The 25,774-nt window shown below is 39.1% G+C and overlaps 2 protein-coding genes and 1 pseudogene across 4 annotated transcripts; 1 reads left to right on the top strand and 2 right to left on the bottom strand.

Annotated features, from left to right (window-relative positions):
* Window positions 1-7,179: 7,179 nt before the first annotated feature.
* On the top strand, window positions 7,180-12,240 carry LOC110926416 (aspartokinase 2, chloroplastic). 3 transcript variants are annotated; one of them, XM_022170181.2, is made up of 13 exons: window positions 7,180-7,331; window positions 7,775-8,303; window positions 8,691-8,770; window positions 8,853-8,893; window positions 9,036-9,190; window positions 9,369-9,518; window positions 9,669-9,764; window positions 10,814-10,930; window positions 11,105-11,224; window positions 11,335-11,427; window positions 11,519-11,635; window positions 11,757-11,873; window positions 11,949-12,240. In XM_022170181.2, exons 2-13 carry the CDS (start codon window positions 7,908-7,910, stop codon window positions 12,108-12,110), a joined length of 1,644 nt encoding a protein of 547 aa, XP_022025873.1. In that variant the 5' UTR covers window positions 7,180-7,331; window positions 7,775-7,907; the 3' UTR covers window positions 12,111-12,240. The 3 variants fall into 3 exon arrangements, with proteins under 3 accessions (XP_022025873.1, XP_022025871.1, XP_022025872.1); XM_022170179.2 differs by having other exon boundaries at window positions 11,519-11,641; XM_022170180.2 differs by lacking the exon at window positions 7,180-7,331 and adding an exon at window positions 7,358-7,490 and having other exon boundaries at window positions 11,519-11,641.
* A 940-nt stretch (window positions 12,241-13,180) lies between these two features.
* LOC110926172 (N-alpha-acetyltransferase MAK3) lies at window positions 13,181-16,164 on the bottom strand. Its single transcript, XM_022169926.2, has 4 exons — window positions 15,894-16,164; window positions 15,694-15,814; window positions 15,547-15,602; window positions 13,181-13,632 (listed from the first exon to the last, which is right to left on the bottom strand). Exons 1-4 carry the CDS (start codon window positions 16,077-16,079, stop codon window positions 13,408-13,410), a joined length of 588 nt encoding a protein of 195 aa, XP_022025618.1. The 5' UTR covers window positions 16,080-16,164; the 3' UTR covers window positions 13,181-13,407.
* A 1,415-nt stretch (window positions 16,165-17,579) lies between these two features.
* LOC110924265 lies at window positions 17,580-24,419 on the bottom strand (annotated as a pseudogene).
* Between the last annotated feature and the right edge of the window lie 1,355 nt (window positions 24,420-25,774).

Genomic DNA, 25,774 nt, shown 5'->3' with positions numbered 1-25,774 from the left:
CGCTTTCAACTTGACCGTTGCCTTGAGGGTGCGCAACGGACGAGAAGGTATGCTCGATCTTCATTTCCTTCATCCAATTTTGCAGATCCCCGGAAGTAAAATTGGTACCGTTGTCTGTGACGACCTTGAGTGGAAGACCAAATCTGCAGATGATGTGCTCCCAAATAAACTTGCGCACCATCATTGCAGTGGTTGATGCGAGGGCTTTGGCCTCCACCCACTTGGTGAAATAGTCGACAGCCACGATTATAAACTTTACGGCTCACGGGGCGTCTGGGAAGGGTCTCACCATATCAATCCCCCACTGTTGGAAAGGCCAAGCAGTGGATACTGGGATAAGATCATTTTTGGGGCGCAGGGTCTTTGGAGAATGCCGCTGACAGGAGTCGCATTTGCGCAGCTCCTTCAGGGCGTCGACGTGCATCCCTGGCCAGTAATATCCTGCGTTCATAATCTTCGCAACAACCATGCGTGGTCCTGCATGGATGCCACAGATCCCTTCGTGGATTTCTCTAATTAAGTAGGTCGCGTCCTGGGGGTCTACGCAGCGCAGTAAGGGCCCCAAGAAGGACTTCCGATATAGAATACCATCATTCATTTCATAATGCAGGGCTTTGTGTTGGATTTTCCTTGCCTCTGCTTTGTTTTCCGGGAGTATCCCTTCCTGCAGATACTGGATTATAGGGGTCATCCAGGATGGCTGCCCTATTTCGATCACATTCACCTGGCGCAGCAGGACTGATGGGTTTTTGAGTACTTCAATCCTTACCTCCTTTGTGAGATGCTGAAAGGAGGTTGACGCAAGCTTGCTTAAAGCGTCTGCCTGTTTGTTTTCGGATCGATTGATGTGTACCACCCTGTATGACGTGAACTTCTGAAGTAGCTCTTTTGCTTGATCCAGATATATGGCCATAACATCACCTTTTGCATCATAGAATCCGTTGACTTGACTGGCGATCAAAAGTGAATCAACGTGCGCTTGCAGATTTTTAGCTCCCATTTTAATGGCGAGGCGCAAGCCTGCCAGAAATGCCTCATATTCTGCTTCGTTGTTGGTATTTTTAAAATCCAACCTGATAGCGTATGTAAATTCATGTTTTTCAGGGCTCACAAGGCGCAATCCGGCTCCTGCGCCATCCTCGTTTGAGGCACCATCTGTGTATAGCAACCATAATCCATCTGATGTATCTTTCGTGGGAGTTTCGACAATCTCACAATCTTTGACCTTTTCCGCTGGGACTTCTGTGATAAAGTCTGCAAGGACTTGACCCTTGATGGCTGGGCGCGGCCTATACAGAATGTTGTGGCCCCCCAGCTCGATCGCCCACTTCGCTTATCGCCCGGATGTTTCCGGTTTTTATAATATCGTCCCAATGTGGAAATTGGTGAGTACAGTGATGACGTGGCCTGTGAAGTATCGGCGCAGCCTTCTGGAGGCATGTAGCAACGCTAGTACCAGTTTCTCCATCGTGGAATATCTTGTTTCTGGATCTGTGAGCATTCTACTGACATAGTAGATTGGAGTCTGAACCCCGTTTCTTTCTACAAGCAATACCGAACCCACTGCCTTGTCTGATGATGACAAGTACAAGGTGAGCGGCTCCTTTTCGAACGGTGCGGTCAACGTTGGGAGTTCGATCAAACACTCCTTCATTTGCTGAAAAGCGCTTTCTGCCTCAGGCGTCCATCTGAACTCTTGCTTCTTCACACAGTTGCGCAAGGTAGTTATGAAAGGGTACGACTTTGCGACGTGATTTGACAGGAAGCGGTTAAGCACGGCTAAGCGGCCGGCTAACCTTTGCATCTCTTTGATTGTTTTTGGTGATGGCATGCGCTCTATTGCTTGGACCTTTTCTGGATTCACTTTAAATCCGCCATTTGTGACTATGAAGCCCAAGAATTTCCCTTCCTCCATACCAAAGGAACATTTGGCTGGATTCAATTTCATGTTCACGCTTCTCAGTGAGTTGAAAGTTTTCTCGATGTCCTTCAACATTTGGTCCTCTTCAGGACTTTTTACCACCAGGTCATCAATGTAAACTTCAATGTGCTTCCCAATATCCCCAGCGAAGGTCTTGTCCATCAGGCGCTGGTACGTGGCGCCATCATTTTTGAGACCGAATGGCATCTTTGTATAACAGAAGATCCCGAGATCGGTCCTGAAAGCTGTCTTGTCTTCGTCTTCAAGCTTCATCTGAACTTGATGGTACCCCTTGTAGCAATCCAAGAAGCACTTCCATCTGTATGGCGTGAGGGAGTCTATCTTTTTGTCAATCTCGGGCAAAGAATAGCAATCTTTAAGGCATGCCTTGTTGAGATCAGTATAATCAACGCACATTCGCCATCCTCCGCTCGACTTTTCCACCATCACTGGGTTTGCGACCCAACTTTGATAACGTACTTCTCGCAAGATTCCAGCTTTGAGTAGTTCACATACTTGCTCATTCATTGCTTTGGTTTTGTCTGCCCCTAAGCTGCGCCTTCTTTGGACCTTCGGCTCAACAGAGGGGTAGGTGTTTAAGTAATGCTCGGTAATGTCGCGCGGGACACCGGTCATGTCTTCCGGGGTCCAGACGAAGATATCCATATTCTTGAATAGTAGTTGCTTCAGATGTGTTCTGATATCTGGCAAAATGGCGTGGCCTATCATTACCGTTTGCTCTGGGTACTTACGGTTTAACACCCACTTCTCTAGCTCAGTTGTTGAAACTTTCGCCGCTTTTGTTGGGCGCAACTCTTCCGTTGACATTACTTCTTTTTTGGCATAGATGATCGCCACCCCCGTCTTGGTTGGAAACCCTATCGCTGAGTGGGGAGTGGAAGTTACCATGTTTAGCTCGCCTTGGGTTTCTCTCCCAATCAACACATCGTGCCTCGATTTGACAGGCATCACCATGAAGTTTACGTTTGTTGTTCTTGAATGCTTCCCGTCAGAGAGCGTGACGGGGAAGCTGATTTGGCCTAGCGGGAAAACCATTTCGTTGCAAAATCCAGACAACGGATAATCAACTGGCTCGAGTCTTGCTTTGTCATCTTCATCAAACTGATTAAAACACTGCTCATAGATGATATCAGTTGTACTTCCTGGATCAATGAAGACATATTCCGTTTCATAATGGCCGATAATACCGGTAATGACGACGGGTCGAGTGGCGCGAGGACCGCGTGCACTACCGGGAAAATGACCTGTTGCTTTTGCCATGAGGGTTCGTAAGGGCGCTTGCCTTTCTCTTTTGCGCTGTATCTTGGTCCGTTGACCATATGGGTTTCTAGGCGTCGGACTTTCTTGTGATTTCCCTCATCATGGCGTTGAAGCTGTCGAGTTTCTTTTCGCACGTTTTTCACCAGGTGGCTTAGCTTCTCACTTTTTAGCGCTTTCTCAATCTCTTGACGTAGACTGTAGCAATCATCTGTCAGGTGCCCTGTATCTTTGTGGAAGTCACAGTACAGGTTGGGGTCCTGCCCCTTCTTGTTTGTCATAGGCCTTGGAGCCTTAAAATCATGATTCTCCGTCATCAACACCTCTTTTGGTGTTTTTATGAGCGGGGTCCAGTGCTTCTCTCGGTTATCATCCTTGACTGCTTTTCGGTAGCCAATTCTGTCTATTGTGCCGCGCACATCTTCTCTATAGCGCGGCCTCTCTTCATGGCCCCTTGATCTTCCGGATTTCCAGTCATTACCTTTGTACTTGTTGCGCTTGTTGTGATCGCGCGAATTTCCTTTGGAAAATCGGTCTTCAGAATAATAATTCTTGTTTCCGGCGAGTGACTCTTCAGTTTGCGTAACTATCTTTGCGGCTTCCATGAGTCTATCCCATTCTTTGGGCATTCCATCTTTCCCAGTGATAGTTCTGATGAGACTATCACAGCGAATGGCTTTCTTGAAGTGGCAACGCATGAGTTGTTCGCTTACGCCGCCGATTTCCAAGCACTCCTTGTTAAAGCGAGTGATGAAATCTTCCAAACCCTCACCATCTCTTCGCCAAATGTCTTCTACCTGAGCTGTGTCACGCTGATAACGTCGTTGTTGACTGAAGTAACTCAAGAACTGCGTCTTGAAATCTACCCATGACTTAATCTTTCCCGGAGGAAGGCTGTCAAACCAGGCGCGAGCAGCCCCGGTAAGAGTTTGAATAAACAGATGGCACCACATAGGCATATTCCATCCTCCCATGCAACCTACGCTTGTGAAAGTTCTGACGTGATCATCAGGATCAGTCAATCCGTTAAACTTTCCAACTGTCGGAGGTAACTTCTCTCTTGAAAGTGGCGCAAGCGCAATTTTTGAAATGAACTTTGAATGTTCCGCAGCTTCAGCTGGCCGATAGGCGAGGCGAAAGTCTCGCTCCGCCTCTTCAGTGTACCCTACGTGCTGTCTTGGTTTGTAATACTCATGGTTTCTCTGCAAGCGATTGAAGACTGACGAACCCTCGTCATCTTCCCAAGTTGGATCGTTCGGGTCAGTCTCCTCCCATTCATTGTTCATGTTGCGCGGCGTGAGCCGGCTATGAACAGGTCCTCTTTGAAGGTGTGACGGATAGTCATAGTAGCTTTCTGTTTCTCCCCGTGTATCGCGCGTGTCATGCACGCTTAGTCGTCTGGTAAGGGGAGGTCTGTTGATTCTGCCTTGGAGATTTGGCTGTGGGGGTATCTGGCGCGCCCCCTGACTCTGTGCTTGAGGAGTGACCAAGGACGGTTCTGCCGTTAAGACTGCTTGCTGTGCGATCAGAGATTGATACGCTGCGTTAATGGTGGCAATATTCTTGGCGTACCACGAGGCTGGTGTTTCGCCCTCTGGTAGCCCTAGTGGCGCCGAAACGTTCTGAGGTGGGGTTGGGTTTGAAGGTCCCTCGCCGTTGTTTCCTGGGGTGACCGTCTGAGTGATGCGGGTGATGCTCCCGCGCGGACCCCCAGTGTTGGTTACTTCGATTTCACCAATTTCTTCAATGTGTTGGGGTTGGACGTTTTGATTACCCTCGCCCAACACCGCATTAGAGTTTGCTCCGAAACCAAACTCGGGAATGATTCCTTGACCAGCCATGATCGAAGGAAGGAAAAAACGACGAAAAGCTCAGACAAAAGAAGATGAAAGTGGTTGTAGAAAAACTGGTGGGCGCCAATGAAGAAACACGGAACTAATTTTGGGACTAATCAGTTGGGTTTATGTTTCTGCCATAAGAGGTTAATCTTCTAATGACTATCTAAGCTTTGTCTGGAACGTCTAATCCTGCAAAACAGAACACCGTTACTCGTTAAGAGGGGAATATGGGGGTTTCCCTCTTAACCGGGCTCCGGCGTGAGAATAAACGACTGCTTTGGGGAAGATAATTAAATATTAAGAGTGAGAGTAGAGGGAATGGAGTGTTTAACCTGTGAAGTGAGGTCTCTATTTATAGCCGGAGAGGTGTAAGAGGATGTGGGCTGATGGGTCTTGGGCCGGAAGGCGACAACATAGCGGATATGCTCTTTGTCTCACTGGTGTCGACCGTTAGTGGCTTTTAGAAGTTCTCCGGCGCCGGCGCACCTTGATTGGAGCCACGTGTCACTGTTGTCGGCCTTGTTGCCCTTCTGCCATCAGCAGACAAGTGGAGATCGTGGAGCAGGTGTCTCTGCCCTTTGATTGGTGCCACGTAGGCGTCCTTAGGTACTTTTCTTCTTCTGCATGTCAGACAATCGTGGCGCACGATTGAACAGAGCCTGTAGTATGCTGATTGGCTCCTTTTACCTGCCACTTGTACCTTTTGTACCTTCTGACTCTGGTCTTGCGCTGTAACCTTTATATGATCCTTGCTGATCATGGAACTAGGTTACGCAGTTTTACAGGTACTGAAGACTCTTATCAGAATGCTAAGTGTCGTAATTGTGGTTCCCTTCTGGCTGGACCTCGCGCCTTTTTAGTGGAATGAGGCATAGCTCGCGCGAGGTTGCTACTAAGAGAATTGTTGAATAAGGAGTATGGCCCTGTGCGCAACCTTGATGCAGGTTTGCGCGGCTTTTTTGGGGCCATACCCCTTCAGGTTTCGAGCAAGAGCTCTAGCTCCAACGACGTTTTAACAGATTATGATGGTGACGAAAGAGTCCATTGGAAGCTTCGGGTGGTGGTATTCATAGATTTCTGATGTTGTTGGTTGATGTTGGTGGTCGGGTGGGATTGGTGCAAGGTGGTGGTTGTCAGGTGGAGCTGGTGCAAGGTGGCGGTTGATTGTCCCTTTTTTGAACAGATTAAATGTGATTCTAATGATGTTTGATGTTATTAATCATGAAAGAGAGTTGTTTTTTATATATTAAATGCTAAATAATAATAGAGATGATGAGAAATGACTGAAATGCCCCTCATGTGAGGGGCACATGACCAGGATTTACCAAAGTACCTTTATTTTAATTTGTAATTACCAAAATACCCTTTCAGTTAACATACGATATAGATGGAGTTAAGGTCGTGGAGCAAACTGGCGACAAAACTGAAACATCAGGGAGTAAGGTTGAAATAAAACCATTAAAACAACCAAACCACATGAAGCAAAATAGAAGTTTACTCTATGGGTATGTTTGGCATGAAGCTTTTAGGAGCTTTTAGGAGCTTCAAGCTTTAAGCTTTTAAGAAAAAGCTCCTACTTAATAAAAAGTCTTGTTTGGTTGAAAGAGTTTTAAGCTTTTAGGTTAGGAGCTTGAAGCTTTTGGTTGAACGCTACTACTAGTAGCGTTTAGAAGGAGCTACAAGCTTTTAGAGAAAAATGACTATTTTAACCTCTCAAAATAAGAAACTTTTTAATGCACCAACTTTCTAAATTTTTAGTTATGTCTATTTTGGTAATTTTATACATTTTATTAAAAGCTACAGCTACTCTACCAAACACCAAATATATCTAAAAAGCTACAGCTACTAGCTACCAGCTACAGCTACCAGCTACAGCTACCAGCTTTCAGCCACCAACTACCAGCTTCCAACTTTCAGCTACCAGCCACCAGCCACCAGCTACTTTTGCCAAACATACCCTATATATATTATATACTACCAGTCATAACAAAAGACCGAAAATCTAAAACAAAAACTAAAAAAAATATTTTATACTAGTCAAATCAACTTTAGCCACCCACTTTGCACGTTCGAATGAAAAAAAAAAAAAACGACAAAATTTTATTGTAAATCCGTGGTTATAAAACCCGGAGTCAGTGAGTAACGAACACGGATTTTTCTTTCTTAAATTAAAACAAACAAACAAACTATTCCTATTTCACCAAAACAAAACCATACCCCAGCTTCTTCTTAGTTCAGCTTCAGCCGCCGCCGCCGCCGTTATTCTCCGACTCCCTTAAACCCTAACGCACCCGGTACTTTCTATACCATTTGCTTCATTCATCAATCAATATATTTCTCTCTCGCATTGCTATAAATTCATTCATTCATTTTCACACTCAACACGCATATCATTTTTATTCTTTTTTCTTTTTGTTGTTATCATTTTACCACAAATCTTAAAAAATTTTCAGGTAGTCAGCTTTAGATCAAATTTTACATTTCCATAATTGTTCATTTGTTTTTCACACGCATATCATTGTTATTTTTCTTATAATTTGTTCATTTTACACAACAAATCTTCAATTTTCAGGTTGTCAGATTTAGATCAAATTCGTTAGAACTAATTTTGCATTGCTTCTTTCATTTTCACACGCTTATTATTGTTATTTTTCGTAATTCTTCATTTTCACACGCATATATTGTTAATATCATCGTCATTTTGCACTAATTCAACCAACAAATCCTCTTTTTTCAGGTCTTCAGCCTTAAATCAAATACTTGAGCATATTATTTATAGCAGGGAGAGCTAGATTTGTTATTCGATCAGCTCTCTCTGTTTATAAGTTATCCGGTAACAACAACCACCATTCGTCGACAATATCGCAACAATGGCCGCACCGACATACCTAACTGGAGCTAAGACACCCTATCATTTCTCCAAAACTAGATCCTTGTGGTCATATAACCAGCTAAATGTCGGTGGTGGTTCATCATCGGTTGTTTCGTTTCGTGGAGCGGTTAGGGGTCAGGTTTTGAGAAAGGGGGGAGGGTTTAGGGTTTTTTGTAATGCACAGAAGGTGGATGTGCTTACAAGAAATGAATCCAATAGTTTGGTTTCTGATGAAATAAGTAAAAAACTGTCGTGTGTTATGAAGTTTGGTGGATCGTCTGTGGCGTCTGCTGAAAGAATGAAAGAAGTGGCTGATTTGATTCTTAGTTTTCCGGAAGAGAGTCCGGTTATTGTGTTGTCTGCTATGGGCAAGACCACCAACAAGCTTTTAGTGGTTTGTTATTTTGTATTACTTACATATTTGTTTAGTTTCAGGCGAAGCGGATTTTAATAATCGAAACTATGATCTATTGGTTGATAATAAGTAATGGCACTTTTAACTTTCATTTTCGTTGCCAAAAGGCAATTTCGCTCGTATAATCGTCAACGGTTTACACTTGATTTCGCTTATAATCATCCATGTAAGCGAAGTCGAGTGTAAATATATGATGATTATGTAAGCGGGATTGCCTTTGGCAACCAAAGTGAAAGTTAGGAGTGTCATTAGTCAGATTGTCAGTATGGATTATTATCGGCCAATGAGTCATAAATTGAATTATAAAATTTTTATTCACTTTAAATTTATTATATAGTTAAATTAAGTTTCAGTTGTGTGTTGCAGGCTGGAGAAAAGGCTGCAAGTTGTGTTTCGGTTGTGTCTGAAATTGAAGAATTGAGCTTTGTCAAAGAACTCCATTATAGGTCAAAATCTCGATTATCAGTTAAGTACCTTTAAAGTTTTTAACTTTAGTTTACTGATTGGGTGATAATTTTATATTCTCAGGACAGTGGATGAGCTTGGATTAGAACGGACACTCGTTACAGGTAAATTTGCAAGAAGATGTTAATGTCATATTCTTTCTTATATAACTATCTAAATCATATGGATGTGTTATGGTTCAAACTGCTAACTTAATTACTATTGTGTTAATATTAACTTTTTATCTTACATTGGTCTTTCTTGCAGACCATTTAGAAGAACTAGAGCGGCTTCTTAACGGGATTTCTGTACTAAAGGAATTCACACCACGCGCAAGAGATTACCTAGTCTCGTTTGGGGAGTGCATGTCCACAAGGATTTTTGCTGCATATTTGAATAAAATCGGTGTCAAAGCACGCCAAGTATGTGGTCTCTTTGCGTTATTTTATATTCTAAAATACCTTCTGGAATATCTTTAATATATAATATTATTGTTGAACAAGCAACTGGATTGATACTTAGTTATTAAAGGTGGAACTTTGACTCAATCAAAGTATTTTGAATTTGACTTTGTTATTTTTTTTCTTTTATTTCTGGCAGTATGATGCATTCGAAATTGGTTTCATAACAACAGATGACTTTACTAATGCGGATATTTTGGAAGCAACTTATCCAGCTGTAGCAAAGACACTAAATGGTGACTGGATTAAGGATCCTGCAATTCCTATTGTCACTGGCTTCCTTGGAAAGGTCTTCTATTTATATACTCTAAATCTGTTTTCGTCATGAAAATCTGGAAACAGTTTTTTTTTTTTTTTTTTTTTTTTTTTTTTTTTTTTTTTTTGTGTGTGTGTGTGTGTGTGTGTGTTACCGTGGCTAATTTTATAAATTTTATGTTAGGGTTGGAGAACTTGTGCTGTGACTACACTGGGCAGAGGTGGCAGCGATTTGACTGCGACCACCATTGGTAAAGCACTTGGGTTGAGGGAAATTCAGGTTAGTGAAGAACCAAAAAATTAAATAATAATGCAAAAAAAAAAAAGGTTCATATGTGAAGTTGCATGCATTGGATCTTTAATTATCTTTTATCTTGTAATTACCATCTAGAAGTTCTATATAGAATCGTCACACATTTTAATCAAGTTTTATTTGGATTTGCGTCTTGAACTGATTATCTAAGTATTGCTACTTTGTAGTTGCAATATTTAGCTTCTAATGTTTGAATAAAGAGGTTATGTACATGATTTACGATTATTTGATTACCAAAGGGTTAAATATTTAGTTTTGTATTAGCTGGCTAGCTGCAAATATTAGGGGTGCAAACGAACCAAGCCTGAGCTCGAGCTCGAGCTCGGCTTGTTGGTAGTTTCTCAAGCTCGAGCTCGGCTCATTTATTATCTATTAATTAATATATTAAATATGTATATTAAAATCAATAGACCCGTTTAGGCTCACGAGCTCGATAAGTGAAACCCGGGCTCTTTTACTAAACAAGTGTATTTTTAGGTTCATGCTCAGCTCGTAAACAAGTTTAAATAAGCTCGGCTCGGCTCGTTTAGTAGACATCTTTAAATATGGGCTAGCTGTTATTAAATATTAATAAAAACTAATATTACACTAAGGCTCGACGATCTTTACATGCTAGGCTCGAGCTCGAGCTCGACAGATAAACAAGCTTTAGTTTAGGCTCAAGCTCGGCTCAGGCTCGATAAGGCTCGACTCATTTCGAGCTTTTTCTCGAGCGGCTCGCGAGCCGCTTGACTCGTTTGCACCCCTAGCTGCAATAAATTGGCTATAGAAGGGTAAAATAAAATTCTCGTTACCACTTCTTAATATTTATTTCTCATACAATCAGAATTTTTCAAACACTCAAACATCTTACTATCTGATTATTGAAACTTCAAAAGTAAAAACCCCTCCAAGTACAACCGTTCTAATCATTCAAAATGACATAGTCGCTTTCAAACCGCACGTCCAAACACCCCGTTAGTATTCCATATAATTTGGCCAAAAAGTTTAAGATTCCACTTATTCATTCGTTACAGGTATGGAAAGACGTGGATGGTGTCTTGACATGTGACCCTAATATTTATTCGCGCGCTGAACCTGTCCCATATTTGACGTTCGATGAGGCAGCTGAACTTGCATATTTTGGTGCCCAGGTAGTTCAACTTGCATAGTTAGAGGTGGCAATTGACAATCACGATCCATTTACTTTTAAACGGGTCAAAAATCGCCCAAAAAGTTCATTCTGCCACCTCTATATGACAAATATTACGGAGACCAACACATTATGATGTCCTAAACTGTTTTTATTTTCTTGTCTTTTTCATTAGGTCCTACATCCACAGTCTATGAGGCCTGCAAGAGAAGGTGATATACCTGTTAGGGTTAAAAATTCGTATAACCCTAATGCTCCTGGTACCTTAATAACCAAATCAAGAGATATGAGTAAGGTTAGTAACACTATACTTCAGAAAAAAAAAATTAACATCTAGCTGCTAAATGCTAATTAGCAATTAGATCTTCATAAGACTGATATGATGTCCGTTTATCTCATTTTCAGGCAGTACTAACCAGCATTGTTTTGAAACGTAATGTAACCATGTTAGACATTGTTAGCACTCGCATGCTCGGTCAATTTGGATTTCTTGCCAAGGTAAAACGACTTCATAGTTAACGACTTAACGTCTACTCTTTTTGTGTGGTGCACCGACGGTTTTCAAATATGCGATTGGTACATCATTCAGGTTTTTTCAATATTCGAGGATTTGGGTATATCGGTGGATGTTGTCGCTACGAGTGAAGTTAGCATTTCGTTAACTTTAGATCCTTCAAAGCTTTGGAGCAGGGAGTTGATTCAGCAGGCAAGCGTACGATATCACTCTCAGTTTTATTACGATAAAAATAATAATCTGAGTTTAAGTTAGAAGTTAAGCTGATAAATGCATACCGTCTCTATATGTAAACATTCAATTGTTTGTGCAGGAACTTGATCATGTTGTAGAAGAGCTTGAAAAAATCGCTAAAGTGAATCTTCTTCAACACAGATCGATTATTTCGCTGATCGGGAATGTTCAGAGGTCGTCGCTTGTATTAGAGAAGGTACACTTTGTTTTGAGTCTTTAATTGTGTTGGCGGTTTTTGAAACTGAGTTTTTTTTTTTTTATGTTAATTTAGGCGTTCCATGTTCTTCGTGAGAACGGAGTGAATGTTCAGATGATATCGCAAGGAGCATCAAAGGTGAATATATCACTCATAGTAAATGATGATGAAGCGGAAAGATGTGTGAGAGCTCTGCATTCGGCGTTCTTTGAAAGTGATATGTCCGACATTGATTGATTTATAGCATTAAATTTGCAATGCAGTTGGATGCTTGCTTAGATTTAAACCACTTGTTTTAAACTTGTTAGAATCACTATTGATGCATTAGGAACATTTGGTATGCAAGTTATTTTTTGGGATTATTTTCCTTTCTTTACAAGTAGGTTAATGTTATGAGGAAAAAGTTAAGTGAGTGTGACAAGTATCAAGTTACAAATTTACCTCTGTATTTTCAGCTTTCTTTATATAAAAAAATTGACCAAAAACACAAATCATAATATTGTAAAATGACATTCCATCTTTTTGGACAGATATTTTTGTCATTACACATGCTTTTTAGGTATAAACAAACCAATAAAGTGACCATAGGTGTAACCAAGTGTTCTTAATTAAAAAAATATTGACGTTGAGTGTTCTTATAGAAAAGTTTGTCTTTTATAAAAATAAAAAAAGTTTTTGTGAGCGCCCTTACTAAAAGATTTGGTGTTGTGAGTGTCCTCACTAAAAGGATTCGCTCTCTAAGTGTTTATAGTAAAACAATTTGACAAATGAAGTGTCCTTGATACAAAAAAAAAAAGTTCAGTTAGTGTTATTAATAAAAAAGTTCGCCTTCCTGAGTATCGTTACTATGATTTCACTCGACTTTGTGAGTGCCCTTTTAGATGACTCGACTTTGTGAGTGTCCTTACTAAAAGGTTCCACTTTCTAAGTGTCCTTAGTAATAAGATGGTGTCCTTGATATCGACTTTGTGAGCGTCCTTAATAAGATTTGACTTTGTGAGCGTCCTTAATAAAAAGGTTCCACTTTCTGAGCGTCCTTATGTCCTTAATAAAAAGGTTCACCTTCGTGAGTGTTCTTAATAAAAACAATTCGACTTTGTGAGTGCCCTTAAAAAGTTTCTTTCCTTAGTGTCCTTTGTAGAAGGATTGAAACAAAACAAAGGCAAATGGTTTGCTTACATAAAGTCAAAACTCTGTTCAAAGATAGGATTTTGACCAAAAAAACTAAAAAACCAGATGGTGATCATGTTACAACTGAGTTCAGGGAAGCATATACAATTCAAGAACAAGCTTTGTACCATATGACATTGTTTAAACTTTAAATCTAGGATTAAAGTATTAAAAACAAAACAGTTTGACTTTTTAGTCAAATTGTTAACTTATACTCGGTTCCTTAACCTATAACAGGCCATCAGATGACTAACATATCTAGCTTGAAGACAGAAAGCCGCAGCCAATAACAACAGATTATCAAAATCAAATAAGCATTTTCTTACACCAATAAAAGGTTCAAATATATATATAAAAACTGACTCTAAACTTGAGTTAAGGACCTATCTTTTTTGGCTTCATTTGCTTCATAACTCTCAAGAACTGATGATATTCCAGAAGGTAATTCTGGGTGCGGAAATAGCAACTTCAATCTAAACGCATCAACGCCGTTCAAGTAGTATCTAAATAACCTTTTTGCTCTTATAAATCCAAGTCGGCCGTATAACGCAAGAGCTCCTTTATTAGTGACCTCTGCCTCCAATGTCACCTTCAAATACACCGATAAAAGTTGTAAATTAAAACTACAAAACATCTATGTGATCATGGTGCATAACATGATGTCTCTTGCATAGAGGGGTGTTCATCAGGCCAGTGGTTTTTCCTATCAGTACTGAATTCGAAGAACTGATTCAAACTCGGGTTAATCAAATAGACAGAGATATGGGAATAGATAAATAATATTTATATATGTAAAATAAATAAATAAAATACTACGTATTTTTTATAAAAAAAATAATAATATAATCTTTCGTATTGGTAGCTAGCTTTCTATTTCTATATTTTAGTTCGGTTTGTTTGTCTATTGTTTGTTTTGGAGCCGGGGTCTCTATGGAAGCAACTAGGGCTGCAAATGAACCAAACGAATTGATCGTGTTTGTTTGTTAAGAAATATACGTGTTCACGAATAGTTCATGAACACTCATCGAACGAGATTTTATGTTCGTGTTCGTTTGTTAGTGGAATGAACGTGTGTGTTCGTTTGTTAATTTTAGGCAACGCGAGTTGATAAACACAAATGAACACAAACTAATGTTCATGAACACAAATGGAATCAAACGAATACAAACAAGCGTTCATGAACACAATATATAATACACTGACACTAATTAAATATCTTATTTGTTCGAATTTTGAAGTTTTTAATTAAAATATAAAAAGTAAAAACACTAATGAACGATCGAACACAATCGAACATAAACGAACACGTTACGGAACGTTCACGAACATAAATTAACGAACGCGGCCTCTGTTCATGAACACATTACGGAACGTTCACGAACATAAATTAACTCGTTCATTTAACTAAACGAAGGAAATTGCTTATTCGTGTTCGTTTGTTTTACAAACAAATGAACACAAACGAACTTCCCGCCAAACAGTTCACGAACTGTTCACTGACCGTTTGGTTTGTTTGCAGCCCTAGAAGCAACCTCTCTATCCCCGGAGAAAGGGTGGTAAGTGATAGCCAACCCGTACCCAACCCGATCGGGTCACAATGGGGCATATGTGGGTCGACCAAAGTGAGCCAAACCTGGGTCATTTTATTCAAATGGATTCTATGAGACTTTGGATCACATGCTCATGCAAAACCCACGTTCTGTAACACACATTTATGTTATTTTCTTCTATTTTTATTTTCTTTATTTTTCATTTTCAAGTTAGTTATCCCACTTCCCTAAATGTTAGCCACCTAAATGTTAGCCATGTAGGTTGTTTTTAGTTTCCACATTTCCTATATGTATTGTGGATGAGTAACTGAAAAGGGGACAGTGAGTTTATGTTTGAGAAAAGAATTTTGTTGATTTATCTCTTGAGTGTGAGAGTTAAATTAATTGTCTATGCTAGCTCAATTTTGGCACATTGGGTGGTGTTCTTAGACACGATTTCTGAACCGAAGTGGTGAATCTGTATCTTCGGTTACGACATCGCAACCCTACCGTTTGTTTGGTGGTGTTTTCTGTATCCAAACGAACCGTAGAACTATCTTAAATTTTATTGTTTGTTTTTAACCGGTGATTCGGGGTTATACTCCTATCAGTAAGGTTTGTCACTTTGTCTACATCCTATCATCTCCAAACCCTAACAATAGCTTTGTTATTTGTGGGATTTACTTGCTATGGTTGTTGTATAAAAGATTAAAAAAAATCTACGATTCATATTCAAATTCCAAAGCTTTTTTGGTTCAAAATTCATAGATTTGAATTCATTTCGAAAACCAAATCCAATGCGTTTCGAATACTCAAAAAACTATAATTGGGTTTCGAATCAAATTTCTGGTTTTTCAAGTTAGATTCCAATAACGAAACCCTATCTTGCATCTACTGTATATCTTCCCTATTATATCAGTATCATCATCATGCTTCAAATCATAAAGACATAAACAAGAGATCGAAAATTATACCTCTTCACAACCCGATTCCATCATAACTTTAATAGATCTGGTAACAAGTTCTGTAGCTGCAACACAACTCCATATGTCACCAACACATTTAAAACCTCTTCTAACCCTAGACACAAAAAAAAATCATAAAAGAATGTAGAACATTACCAATGCCTTTGTGACGGTAGGGTTTGAGAACAACAAGCATAGCAATATATCCTCTAAAAGTGTTACGGTGTTCTCCCATCTTAGAAATAACGGTCCCGATGCATTTGCCGTTATGAAAAGCCTGCACGAAAAGGATGGAACAGTTGATTTGATGGTGATTAAGAAGATGAAAAGAGAAGAGATTGAAGGAAGGTACGTACGAGGAAGGAGAGATTGGGCCAGAGGTAGACGAAATAGCGGTAGGTGAAGATGGAGTAGGGTTCGCTGAGTTCTTCGTCAACAAGGCGCATGATAAGGGGTAAGTGGTGTTCACCGCTGTAGCTCACGTATTCTATTTCCGATTCGTTTATGATGTAACCCTCCGGTGCCGGTGGTGTTGTCTCCATTGTTCTCCGGTTGCAGAAGAAAACGAGGGAGGGAGGTTTACTGTGCTTCCAAAAGAAATAACAAAATGTGTAGAGTGATGTTTTGGAACTGAACCTTTTACGACGAGGCTACATTTTCTTAGTGTGAATTATTCACGAATGCCGGGAGGTCTAACATACATTGTTTTAATTGGGTTTGTGCTCGAGAGCCCCCCGCATAATAGATCTCCAATTTAAACCACTCAATGAGAAACCCCTGTCACCCAGACTCAAACTTTAAACCTGGAGGGGAAAACTCACCCAGACTCACCATAGGTGGAACTTAAATACCATAACAATCACTAGAGCACTAGTGATGATTTATGATAAGGCTACATGGTGTGGTTTAATTATGATAGAATTGCCGTTAAAAAAAAATATGATAGGAGAGGTTAGTAAATGTGTCATGTTGCAGGCAATGAAATTTTAACTAAGCTTAGTCGTTAATTAACTAAAGGTTAAAAAAACATATGATTGATTGAATCAAAGGTGACCCCACGTTTGGAATGGATAACACATGTTAAGGGCTTGGTGAAGCCCTCCTTTGGCTAGCATGGGGCAATGTTGGTGGCGTTAACTAGCGTTTAAAGGGTTGAGGTGGAAAGAGGCACTAGCACACACATTGTAACCTAATAATCTTTTTTTAACAGAGAACCCGTACTCCTCTTAAATCCACCTAATGTCTGCACCATCTTAATAGAGATAAACACATGATACCATTGGACCCGGAGGTCATCGGCTTTCGTCATGATAACTATAGTAGTGGACGGCAAGAAATCTAAATGAAAAAAAAATTGTTATTAGAATCAAAATCAAAATTATACATCCTCGTAATTCGTTGTCTAGATAGGTACCTCAGGCTTTGCCAAGACATAAGACCATCCACATTCATAACCAAACTTAACCCAACCTTTAATAAGAAAACTAATTTATCTTTCTTTCATTTACACAACCCAAAGTTTCATACCCATTAACAACCCAACCTAAACCAACTTTTATAAATAAATATTTATTTTATATTAAAAATGTGTTTTTTAACAAAATCTGTTTTTAATAAAATTTATATAGGGGTGTTCACAAACTTATTTTAAGAAATAATGTGTATTTCGTTTTTCTTATAAGATTAATTATAAAAAGTTATTTAAGTAATTAAATTGATAAGGGAATTAGTAGTAAATAAAAAAAGGTGCACCAATTATGTTTGGACAAGTGGATATGGTTTCGGGTCATGACCTAGGTTGCTCCAACAACCTGGTCGTTGGTTTCATTTTCTTTTTTTAATTTAGTACAACCAATAATATTTTAACAAGTGGCAACCAAACTACACAAAAGTCACTAATAGGGATAGTCTAACATTAAGAGTTTTTGAGCAAAGTGGAAAAGAGAGAGAGAGGAAAGAGAAGTTGCTCAGTCTGTAGGAGAGGAAAGCCATGATTGTGAGAGGGGAAGGAGAGATGTTTTTTGTTCCAGAAAAAAAAAAGATGTTCATTAAGCATGGCATCAGGCATTATTGTATTTTACTAAACAACACAAACAATTACTTCATAAATGTTCAGTAGACAAACATGTCTTTTTTAATCCTGCTGAGATTTAAGTCCATAACACATGAACCAAAATGAATACAAATCAACCTGATTATCTATTTATTTACTTCTTGTCCCTTGTTATATTAATATCGACGACCACCCGAGGTTGATAACAAGACTTTACTAGCCTTCTTTCCTTTCTTCCCCATCTCACTCGCCTTGCTAACTTCAACAGGTTTTGCTCGCGATATAACATTTGCAAAAGATGTCGTCTGCGAGCCTGTATATTAAAGGGAATATGTCACAGAATAGTAATGAAGTTTTAGGAGTGTTCCAATTAGGTCACTAATAAAATTTATTGTTTCAATTAGATCATTCTACTTTATTTTGGTGTGTTATAATGCTAGATATTTTACCTGAATAGCAGGTCATAGTCCTACATGACATTTATTTAACTTTTTTTATACATGATTACATGGGATCAAATATAAGAAATATAAAACAAAATCAAGGATCAAATGATCATGTGAATTCCTCAAGCATATCTTCTTCTGGTTCATCAGTTTTGAATCCGGTTTTTGTTTGGCACTTTTTGTTTCACTTTATAATAATAATACAGCATGTATAGTGTTTAGCATATAGTTTCTACTGACTTTCAAGTTACCAAATCCAACACATATATTCCTCAAGCATATCGTCTTCTGGTTCATCGGTTTTGAACGCTTCTGTGCAAGTATTTACAGTTATATAGCTGAATCAATATATAATTATTAAGTTGTGCCATTACATGGTTGAATCAATATACAATTATTAACTCGTATACATAGTTGAATCAATATCAAAGTTAACATCGTTGGATATATAATTATTAACTCGTATACATAGTTGAACCGATATATAAGTATTAAGTTGTGCCATTACATTATAATATTCATATTATAATATGTATAGGACATGATCGTAGACTTTACAAGACACATAATTATAATTAGGTTATGAGATTTTGATAGATTATTTACATATGATAAATTGCATAATCAATTAGGCATTTATGTGCCATGTCAACAATTTTTTAAATAAAAAACCTAAATAAATACCATGTAGAATGGATGACCTTCTATTTAGGTAAAATATCTAGTATTGAAACATCAAATGTAACTTGAATGAATTAATTGGAACAAAAAAAAAATTATGAGCGACCTAATTATAACACTTTTGAAACTTGGTTATTATTGTACAAAGTTAACCCTAAAAAACAGATAACACCATCTAATACGCAATATTTTTCTTAATACACGAATCTTATTAAAACTTTTAGCACAGCATGATTACCAGTTGAAAAACCACTTGATACGTGCGCTTCCTCTGTTCTTAAAGTAGGGGAATCATGCGCTGCGGCAAAACCAAGCCTAGTAACATTTGAGAACAGCGGTCTATCCACCATTGTTGGAGGGTTTGATGATGAACTTCCCAAAGCTTCGTATCAAAACATAGTTAGAAAAGGTAAATATGAAGAATAATACTTAAAATAAGAAGAAGAAGAAGAAGAAGAAGAATATGAGTAAAATTGGTATTACCTTCAAAGTCATCCAAGGAGAATGCAGGTAAATAATCATAGGAAGTTTGTGTATCGTATACTACTGGCACATGCTTTGCAGCAGCAGCAGCTTCTGCTTTAACTTTTTCCGCATGCTCCTTGAATCAAGTAAATGTATGATAAGTTAAACAAAGTAACAAACAAACATGAACAGAGGTTGTGTTTATTCGTTTATGTTTGTGAACGTTCGGTAATGTATATTTTTTGCGTTCGCTCAATATGTTCATTTGTGTTCGTTTATTTAAAGGTTTTTTTTTTATGTTATATTCTTATTTTTTGTTTTATTGGCTTTAGTTTTTAAAATTTGAAACTGTAGTTATACTATATGCTTCCACCAAGGTCCCTATTTTGATCATTTCAATTTTAATTTGTGTTAAAGCTTGACAAAATTCTTAAGTTTTGTGTTAATTATGTTATCTACTTATTTTTTGTGTTTAAATGAATATATAGTGTTCGTTTGTGTTCATTTATGTTCGTAAACATTTGTTTAGGTTCGTTTGTGTCCATCTACGTTTGGTAAGTATTCATGAACATGTTCATTTCCTTACTGAACGAACATGAACAAGAAATCTTGTTCAGCAAGCGTTCGTGAACCGTCCATGAACATGTTCGTTCGGTTCGTTTACAGCCCTATTCACAACAATTTGTTTTCTGATTAATGTTTGGCAACATACCTGAAATGTCGTTGTTAAAGAAAAATGACTCAGGTAGCGCGATATCGCCTCCTCATGGCTACTGATTGTGTGATTGTCTCCAATTGCAAAATCTTGCCGCTAATCCTGCAATTCATGAACTTAAGTTTCAAAACATATGTATTTCAGATTACAAACATAACGTCAAGGGAACAGATCGTTCTTTTTTAAAAGAAGAAAAAGAACAAACAACGCATTTGATTTCTAAAAACTTAAGAAAATACCTACCATTGAGGAAGCCTATCATAGCTTCCATAATGGTGCACAAGACACCTCATGTTTAATGGTTGGAGTATAAGGTGCTGACCATCAGCTGCCTGAACGAATCAAAGAAGCAGAGTAAGAATACATTTTAAGTAAGTTAATAAATTACAATCGCCGTAAAATATTATTAACCTAGTATTTTAACTGGTCGAGTCGAAACTTAAAGTAAGTGTAACTCAAACTTATACCGTCACATATTTGACCGGACTCGTTTTCAAACAAAATTTACATCAAAACGTAGACCAACTGTGAAAATAAACACGAAAACGTATTATATTTGACCTGACTCATTACCGAGAAAATTTACGTCGAAACATAAACCAACTTGGATTTATAACAAAACGTACTTAAAAAATAAGCACGTAAGAAAATAGTATTTTTTACGTTAAAGAATGGTACCACGCATTGCGACGGAGTCGAAACGTAATGTAACCATAGTTATCAAAGGCGCATAGGCCTCGCCTGGGGCCTAGGCGCAAAGCGCAAAAAAAAGCGAGGGCCTGAGAAAAATAAAGCGCACTTAAATAAAAAAATAAAATATATTATGTTAGACATTTATATTAGCTTTATAAATATATGTAGAGAATAATGCTATTACTCCATTACTCTCTAGATATTTTTTTACAAAACTAATATAATTCGATGTTAAAATCATCTAACTAACATTAAAAAAAGTTAAAACCTTGTAAAATAGTCAGTATAACAACAACAACTCTTCATCTAAAAATGCTTTTAGTGAGAGGGGATAACTTGTAAAACCAAGTTACCTGATAGAAGTCATATGATCCTTTCATCTTCTTATCGGCAAAACTATCAGATGGCATTTGCATACCCTTGTTATCCTCATATGAAGACGACAAGATTTCACCTTGCCCATCAATCAGTTCATCCACAGCAGCAGTTTGATCCATCGAAGGTTCATTAACATCAACCGATTTCGAGCCACTCGCAATAAATGATTCATCACTAATACTAATACCAAAATTTGACTTTGATGGAGAACCCGTGTGAAAAGAACCATTGTTACGGGAGTGGGCCCCCTCAATGTTCCTTCTTTCCTTCCAATTTTTTTTCCTTTCTTCAAGTTGTTCCATTGCAGCACAGACGTACGGAAGCCTTTCCAGGTCATCAACAAGCCCTGATTCCGCTCTAGCAAGCCAACTATCTAGCTCCGACATGGCTTTCCTAACCGCCAGCTCAGCATCTGCGGTAAAAGTGAACTTCGAAAACACGTCATAAACTTCCTCATTGCATCAACACTTTCTTTCTGTTTCGCCGTAAGAGTTAGGGAATCCTTATCACGCGTCAGGAGCATAAACTCAATAGCATCACCAACACAATGTTTCTTGACATTCTCAATGTAGACAGCATACAAGTCTTTCGACGATAAAATCATCATGAAACATAAAGAACATTTACCTGTCATACACATTCCCACCGGCGTCGTCGCTTGGTTAGATTAACCACTGCCAAGCCAACCCGACTAGCCTTCTCGGTGGCCATTGGGCTCATTGTTTTACTTTGTCATCCCAGAACCCACAGCGGTTTCCAAACAAGCATGGCGGTTGTTCGCCATCTTCCTCACCACCATTGTCGGGCTTATGCTGAGGCCTTTACCTGTTGGTGCATGGGCCTCGTCTGTCTGTTTGATGATCACCGTGATGACCAAAACACTGATGGTCAAAGACGCTCTTTCAGGGTTTACCAACGATATTATATGGCTGATCGTTGTCTCGTTTTTCTTCAGTAGAGGGTTTGTGAAAACCGGTCTCGGTGATCGGTTTGCAATGTACTTTGTTAAATGGTTTGGCAAGAGCACTTTGGGTTTGGCGTATGGATTGGCAATTGGAGAAGCTATAATTTTGCCGGCGATAAGTGCCATCGCCAGAGCTGGTGGAATATTCTTGCCCATTATCAATTCCTTGGCCATCGTCAGTGGGAGTAGTCCTCACAACGGTTCTGCTCGTAAACTTGGCGCATATCTTATTCAGTCTCAATTAAAGGTGCGTGCTTTATTTCATTTTGAATTTAATAATATAAGAATTAGGACGACCAATATAAGAAATGTGTATTTTTTTCAACAAACAATTGGTCATCCTAATTCTTATATTATTAAATTCAAACTGAAATAAACCACACACCTGTAACTAAGACTGGATAAGATGTGTGCCAAGTTTACGAGCAGAACCGTCGTGAGGACTACTCCCACTGGCGATGGCCAAGGAATTGATAATGGGCAAGAATATTCCACGAGCTCTGGCGGTGGCACTTGTTATCACCGGCGAAATTATAGCTTCTTCAATTGCCAACCCATACGCCAAACCCAAAGTGCTCTTGCCAAACCATTTAACAAAGTACATTGCCAACCGATCACTAAGACTGGTTTTCACAAACCCTTTACTGAAGAAAAACGAGACAACGATCAGCCATATTATATCATTGGTAAACCCTGAAAGAGCGTCTTTGACCGTCAGTGTTTTGGTCATCACCGTGATCATGAAACAGACGAAGGCCCATGCACCAACAAGTAAAGGCCTCAGCGTAAGCCCGACAATGGTGGTGAGGAAGATGGCGAACAACCGCCATGCTTGTTTGGAAACCGTTGTGGGTTTTAGGATGGCATAGTAAACAATGAGCCCAATGGCCACCGAGAAGACTAGTCGGGTGGCTTGGCAGTGGTTAATCTAACCAAGCGACGGCACCGGGGGGACCGGGTGCCGGTGGGAATGTGTATGACAGTTAATGTCTTCTGCAGACACAAAAGCTCCTCCAAACCTATCGGACACGTCGTCGTGTGCGGGGTGAAATACTTCAAACATATGATATCCTCCCCTTGCAACATCTTATCCGGATCCATGGACTCAGGACCACGGTTGCCGGAATCTAACAAGACAAATTTATAATTTGCTTGAAGAAACAAATCTTTATTGTACGGATTTCGTTCCGGTAATCTTCTTGGAGGATTAGGCCTTGCTTGAGGATGGGAAATGGGATCGTATTGAAAATTCAGCAAGTGATTAGCGTTAACTCCCTGTGATTTTCTTCCTGCTGATGGTGGAGTCCTCCCTTGATTAGACCGATGTCTCTGATGGCTGCCGGGTGGGCCTCTATGTTCGGAAAACCCCATGCTGGATTGGCCAGAGCCATTGTGTTGAAAATGTGCACCAGGTTTTTGGCGGGCTGGAATCTTCTTGCCGGGCGGTTCTTTCACCTATAATAATGCGGCAATTACTATTATAAGTTATAGCTTCAACAAAAGAAAATATTAGATATCTTGTAAAAGAGGCAAGCCGCACGCCGGCCTGCCCTGAGCCTACTCACATCGCGCAAAAAACGCAATCTTTTTAAGGGAGGCCCATAGCATAAAAATATCATTTTTATGAGTTTCAAACATGTTTTAGGCTTGTTTAGGGCTAGTTTAGACAGTTTTAGGTTGACCCCAGGATTGTTTACTGGTTTTAGACATGCTCAAACAAGTTTGAACATTTTTTGGCAAAAATTTGGCCAGAAAACGCATCTGATCTCCTAAAAGCAAGGCGCTTTACCTGCGCCTAGTGCGCTTTCAAAAATATACGACATTCAAAATTATTACGTAAACGTAGCCAACGACTAATGACAGCAGTCGTTATATAAATATTATACTTCGACAATGTGATTACATTAAATTCATAAAGTTTCCATCTAATTACAACAATCAGAAGCCCGCAAAAGTTTACCTTTTTGGAAGATCCACCAGAAGGCTCAGGTGTTGGAGACACTGATGATTCTGCAAATTAATCCAAAACGTAATAACAACATCACATTAGTAGTATACACTAAAAAATATCAAAGCAAAACTTCTAACCATAATAATTTACCATAACTAAATCAAACAGATAATAACTTATACAAAAACGACGTCGTTAGCATCACCGTACAAATGATAATTTAATTGACCTAACGTGAGTCAAAGATAACGTTTTCTAGGGTTACAAGGAAGACAAACAGAAAACAAAAGCTAAAAGGTATAAATTATATGCAAATAACCTGTGAAATTATCCTGCGTATCAGCAGGATCGGAGATATGAAGAGATTGGAGGGTGTCTGATGGGTCGGGTCGAGGGAGATCGGATCCATGATTAAGAAGATTAGGGTTTTGAGAGTGAATGTGAGAAGAAGATGACGATGAACCAAGACTTTGAGAGGACAAGATGGACATGAAATTTAGCTAAAAAGGCTTGTGAGTTTGTTAGAACACGCTGAGGGTGTGGTTGAGGTCATACTTAAAAGATGATCTGTCATTGGGTGTGAAGATGAGACAAAATGATGGAGATAAAAAAAAATGAAGGATGTGTCTAAAATATATTTGTATATGTTGTATGTATATGTGTGTGTGTGAGAGCAGAGGCCCGTCCAATTCGTCACACCCCCGACGATCTCGACGAAGGAGGCTCGACGACGAAGTAACGGAAATGGAGAGGGGGCACGGCGTCGGGGCAAGATGGGGCGGGACGATCCCCATACCGTCCAGCTTTATAGTGGAAGAAACAAATAACGCCTTATTTTTGGACGTTTTAAGTCATGTGGTAGTCCATGAGGCATTATGGAGTGTTCTTCTAAAATGGGTGTAGTAGGGATTTGGGCATTGTGGGGCACTATGTTAAAAGGGGTGTAATAAAATTAAATAAAAAAACATCAAAAAAATGATATTGGTCAAACAAAAAAAAATACCGGTCATTGGCCAAACATTTCGAACAAAGGCGTTAAAAAAGCACTCTCATAACCATTTTTTGAAAAAAAAAAAAAGAAAGAAAAAACCAAGGGCGGTGGGGGCGTTTTTTTTTTTTTTTTTTTGGGAAAAGACGCCCAACCCCCCCCCCCCCCGGGTGGTTTTAGGGTCAATTGCTGCCAAAAATCGTGTTCTAGACGAGGTTATTTATGTATGAGGTGCTTCGGTTGGATTCGAATAACGGTGGCATCTCTGCCCTACCGACTATGTTAGTTTTCCAAATTTGCCCTATAGTTTATTTGTAGTTTATTTGTTACGGTTTTATGCCTTTTATTTTTAGAGTAAATTACAAAAATTGTCCTTTATGTATGCTCTTTATTGCAAACTGTGTCATTTGTCTTTAATAAGTACAAAAATCGTACTCGATATTTGAAAACTCTTGCACATCATGTCCTTTAGCCATAACTCAGTTAGTTTTTATGGTTAAGTCTGACCAATTGAACCCTACATAAGGATACTTTAGTCATTTTATTTTACCTGAAATATTAAAATAAATAATCATCTCCAACACCCACCTGCCACCACATCCCACCATCTCCACCACACCTCCACTATCGCCACCTGTAACCACACTCCACCTACATATATGTTTGGAATCCACTAATTTTTACAGCACTAGAATTAAATTTGGTCACTCGATTTGGTGTATGACCGCACAAAAATGCAATTTTAACACTTCAATGCCATCATCTAGAGTTTGCTTAAAATCATTCAGCATCTTCTGCTCGACTCCCCAGCTTCACTATGTCTTCCACGAGAATCTTCCCCTCTGTTAGCAAGCAGCAGGCATTTTAGTCATAATAAAAATGTTCTCCGATCTTCAAACGCGT

Source organism: Helianthus annuus, chromosome 17 (genome assembly GCF_002127325.2).
Source record: "Helianthus annuus cultivar XRQ/B chromosome 17, HanXRQr2.0-SUNRISE, whole genome shotgun sequence".
NCBI classification, from domain to species: Eukaryota; Viridiplantae; Streptophyta; class Magnoliopsida; order Asterales; family Asteraceae; genus Helianthus; species Helianthus annuus.
The sequence above is the reverse complement of the archived record's forward strand: the minus strand, read 5'-3'. Positions and strand labels throughout refer to the sequence as shown.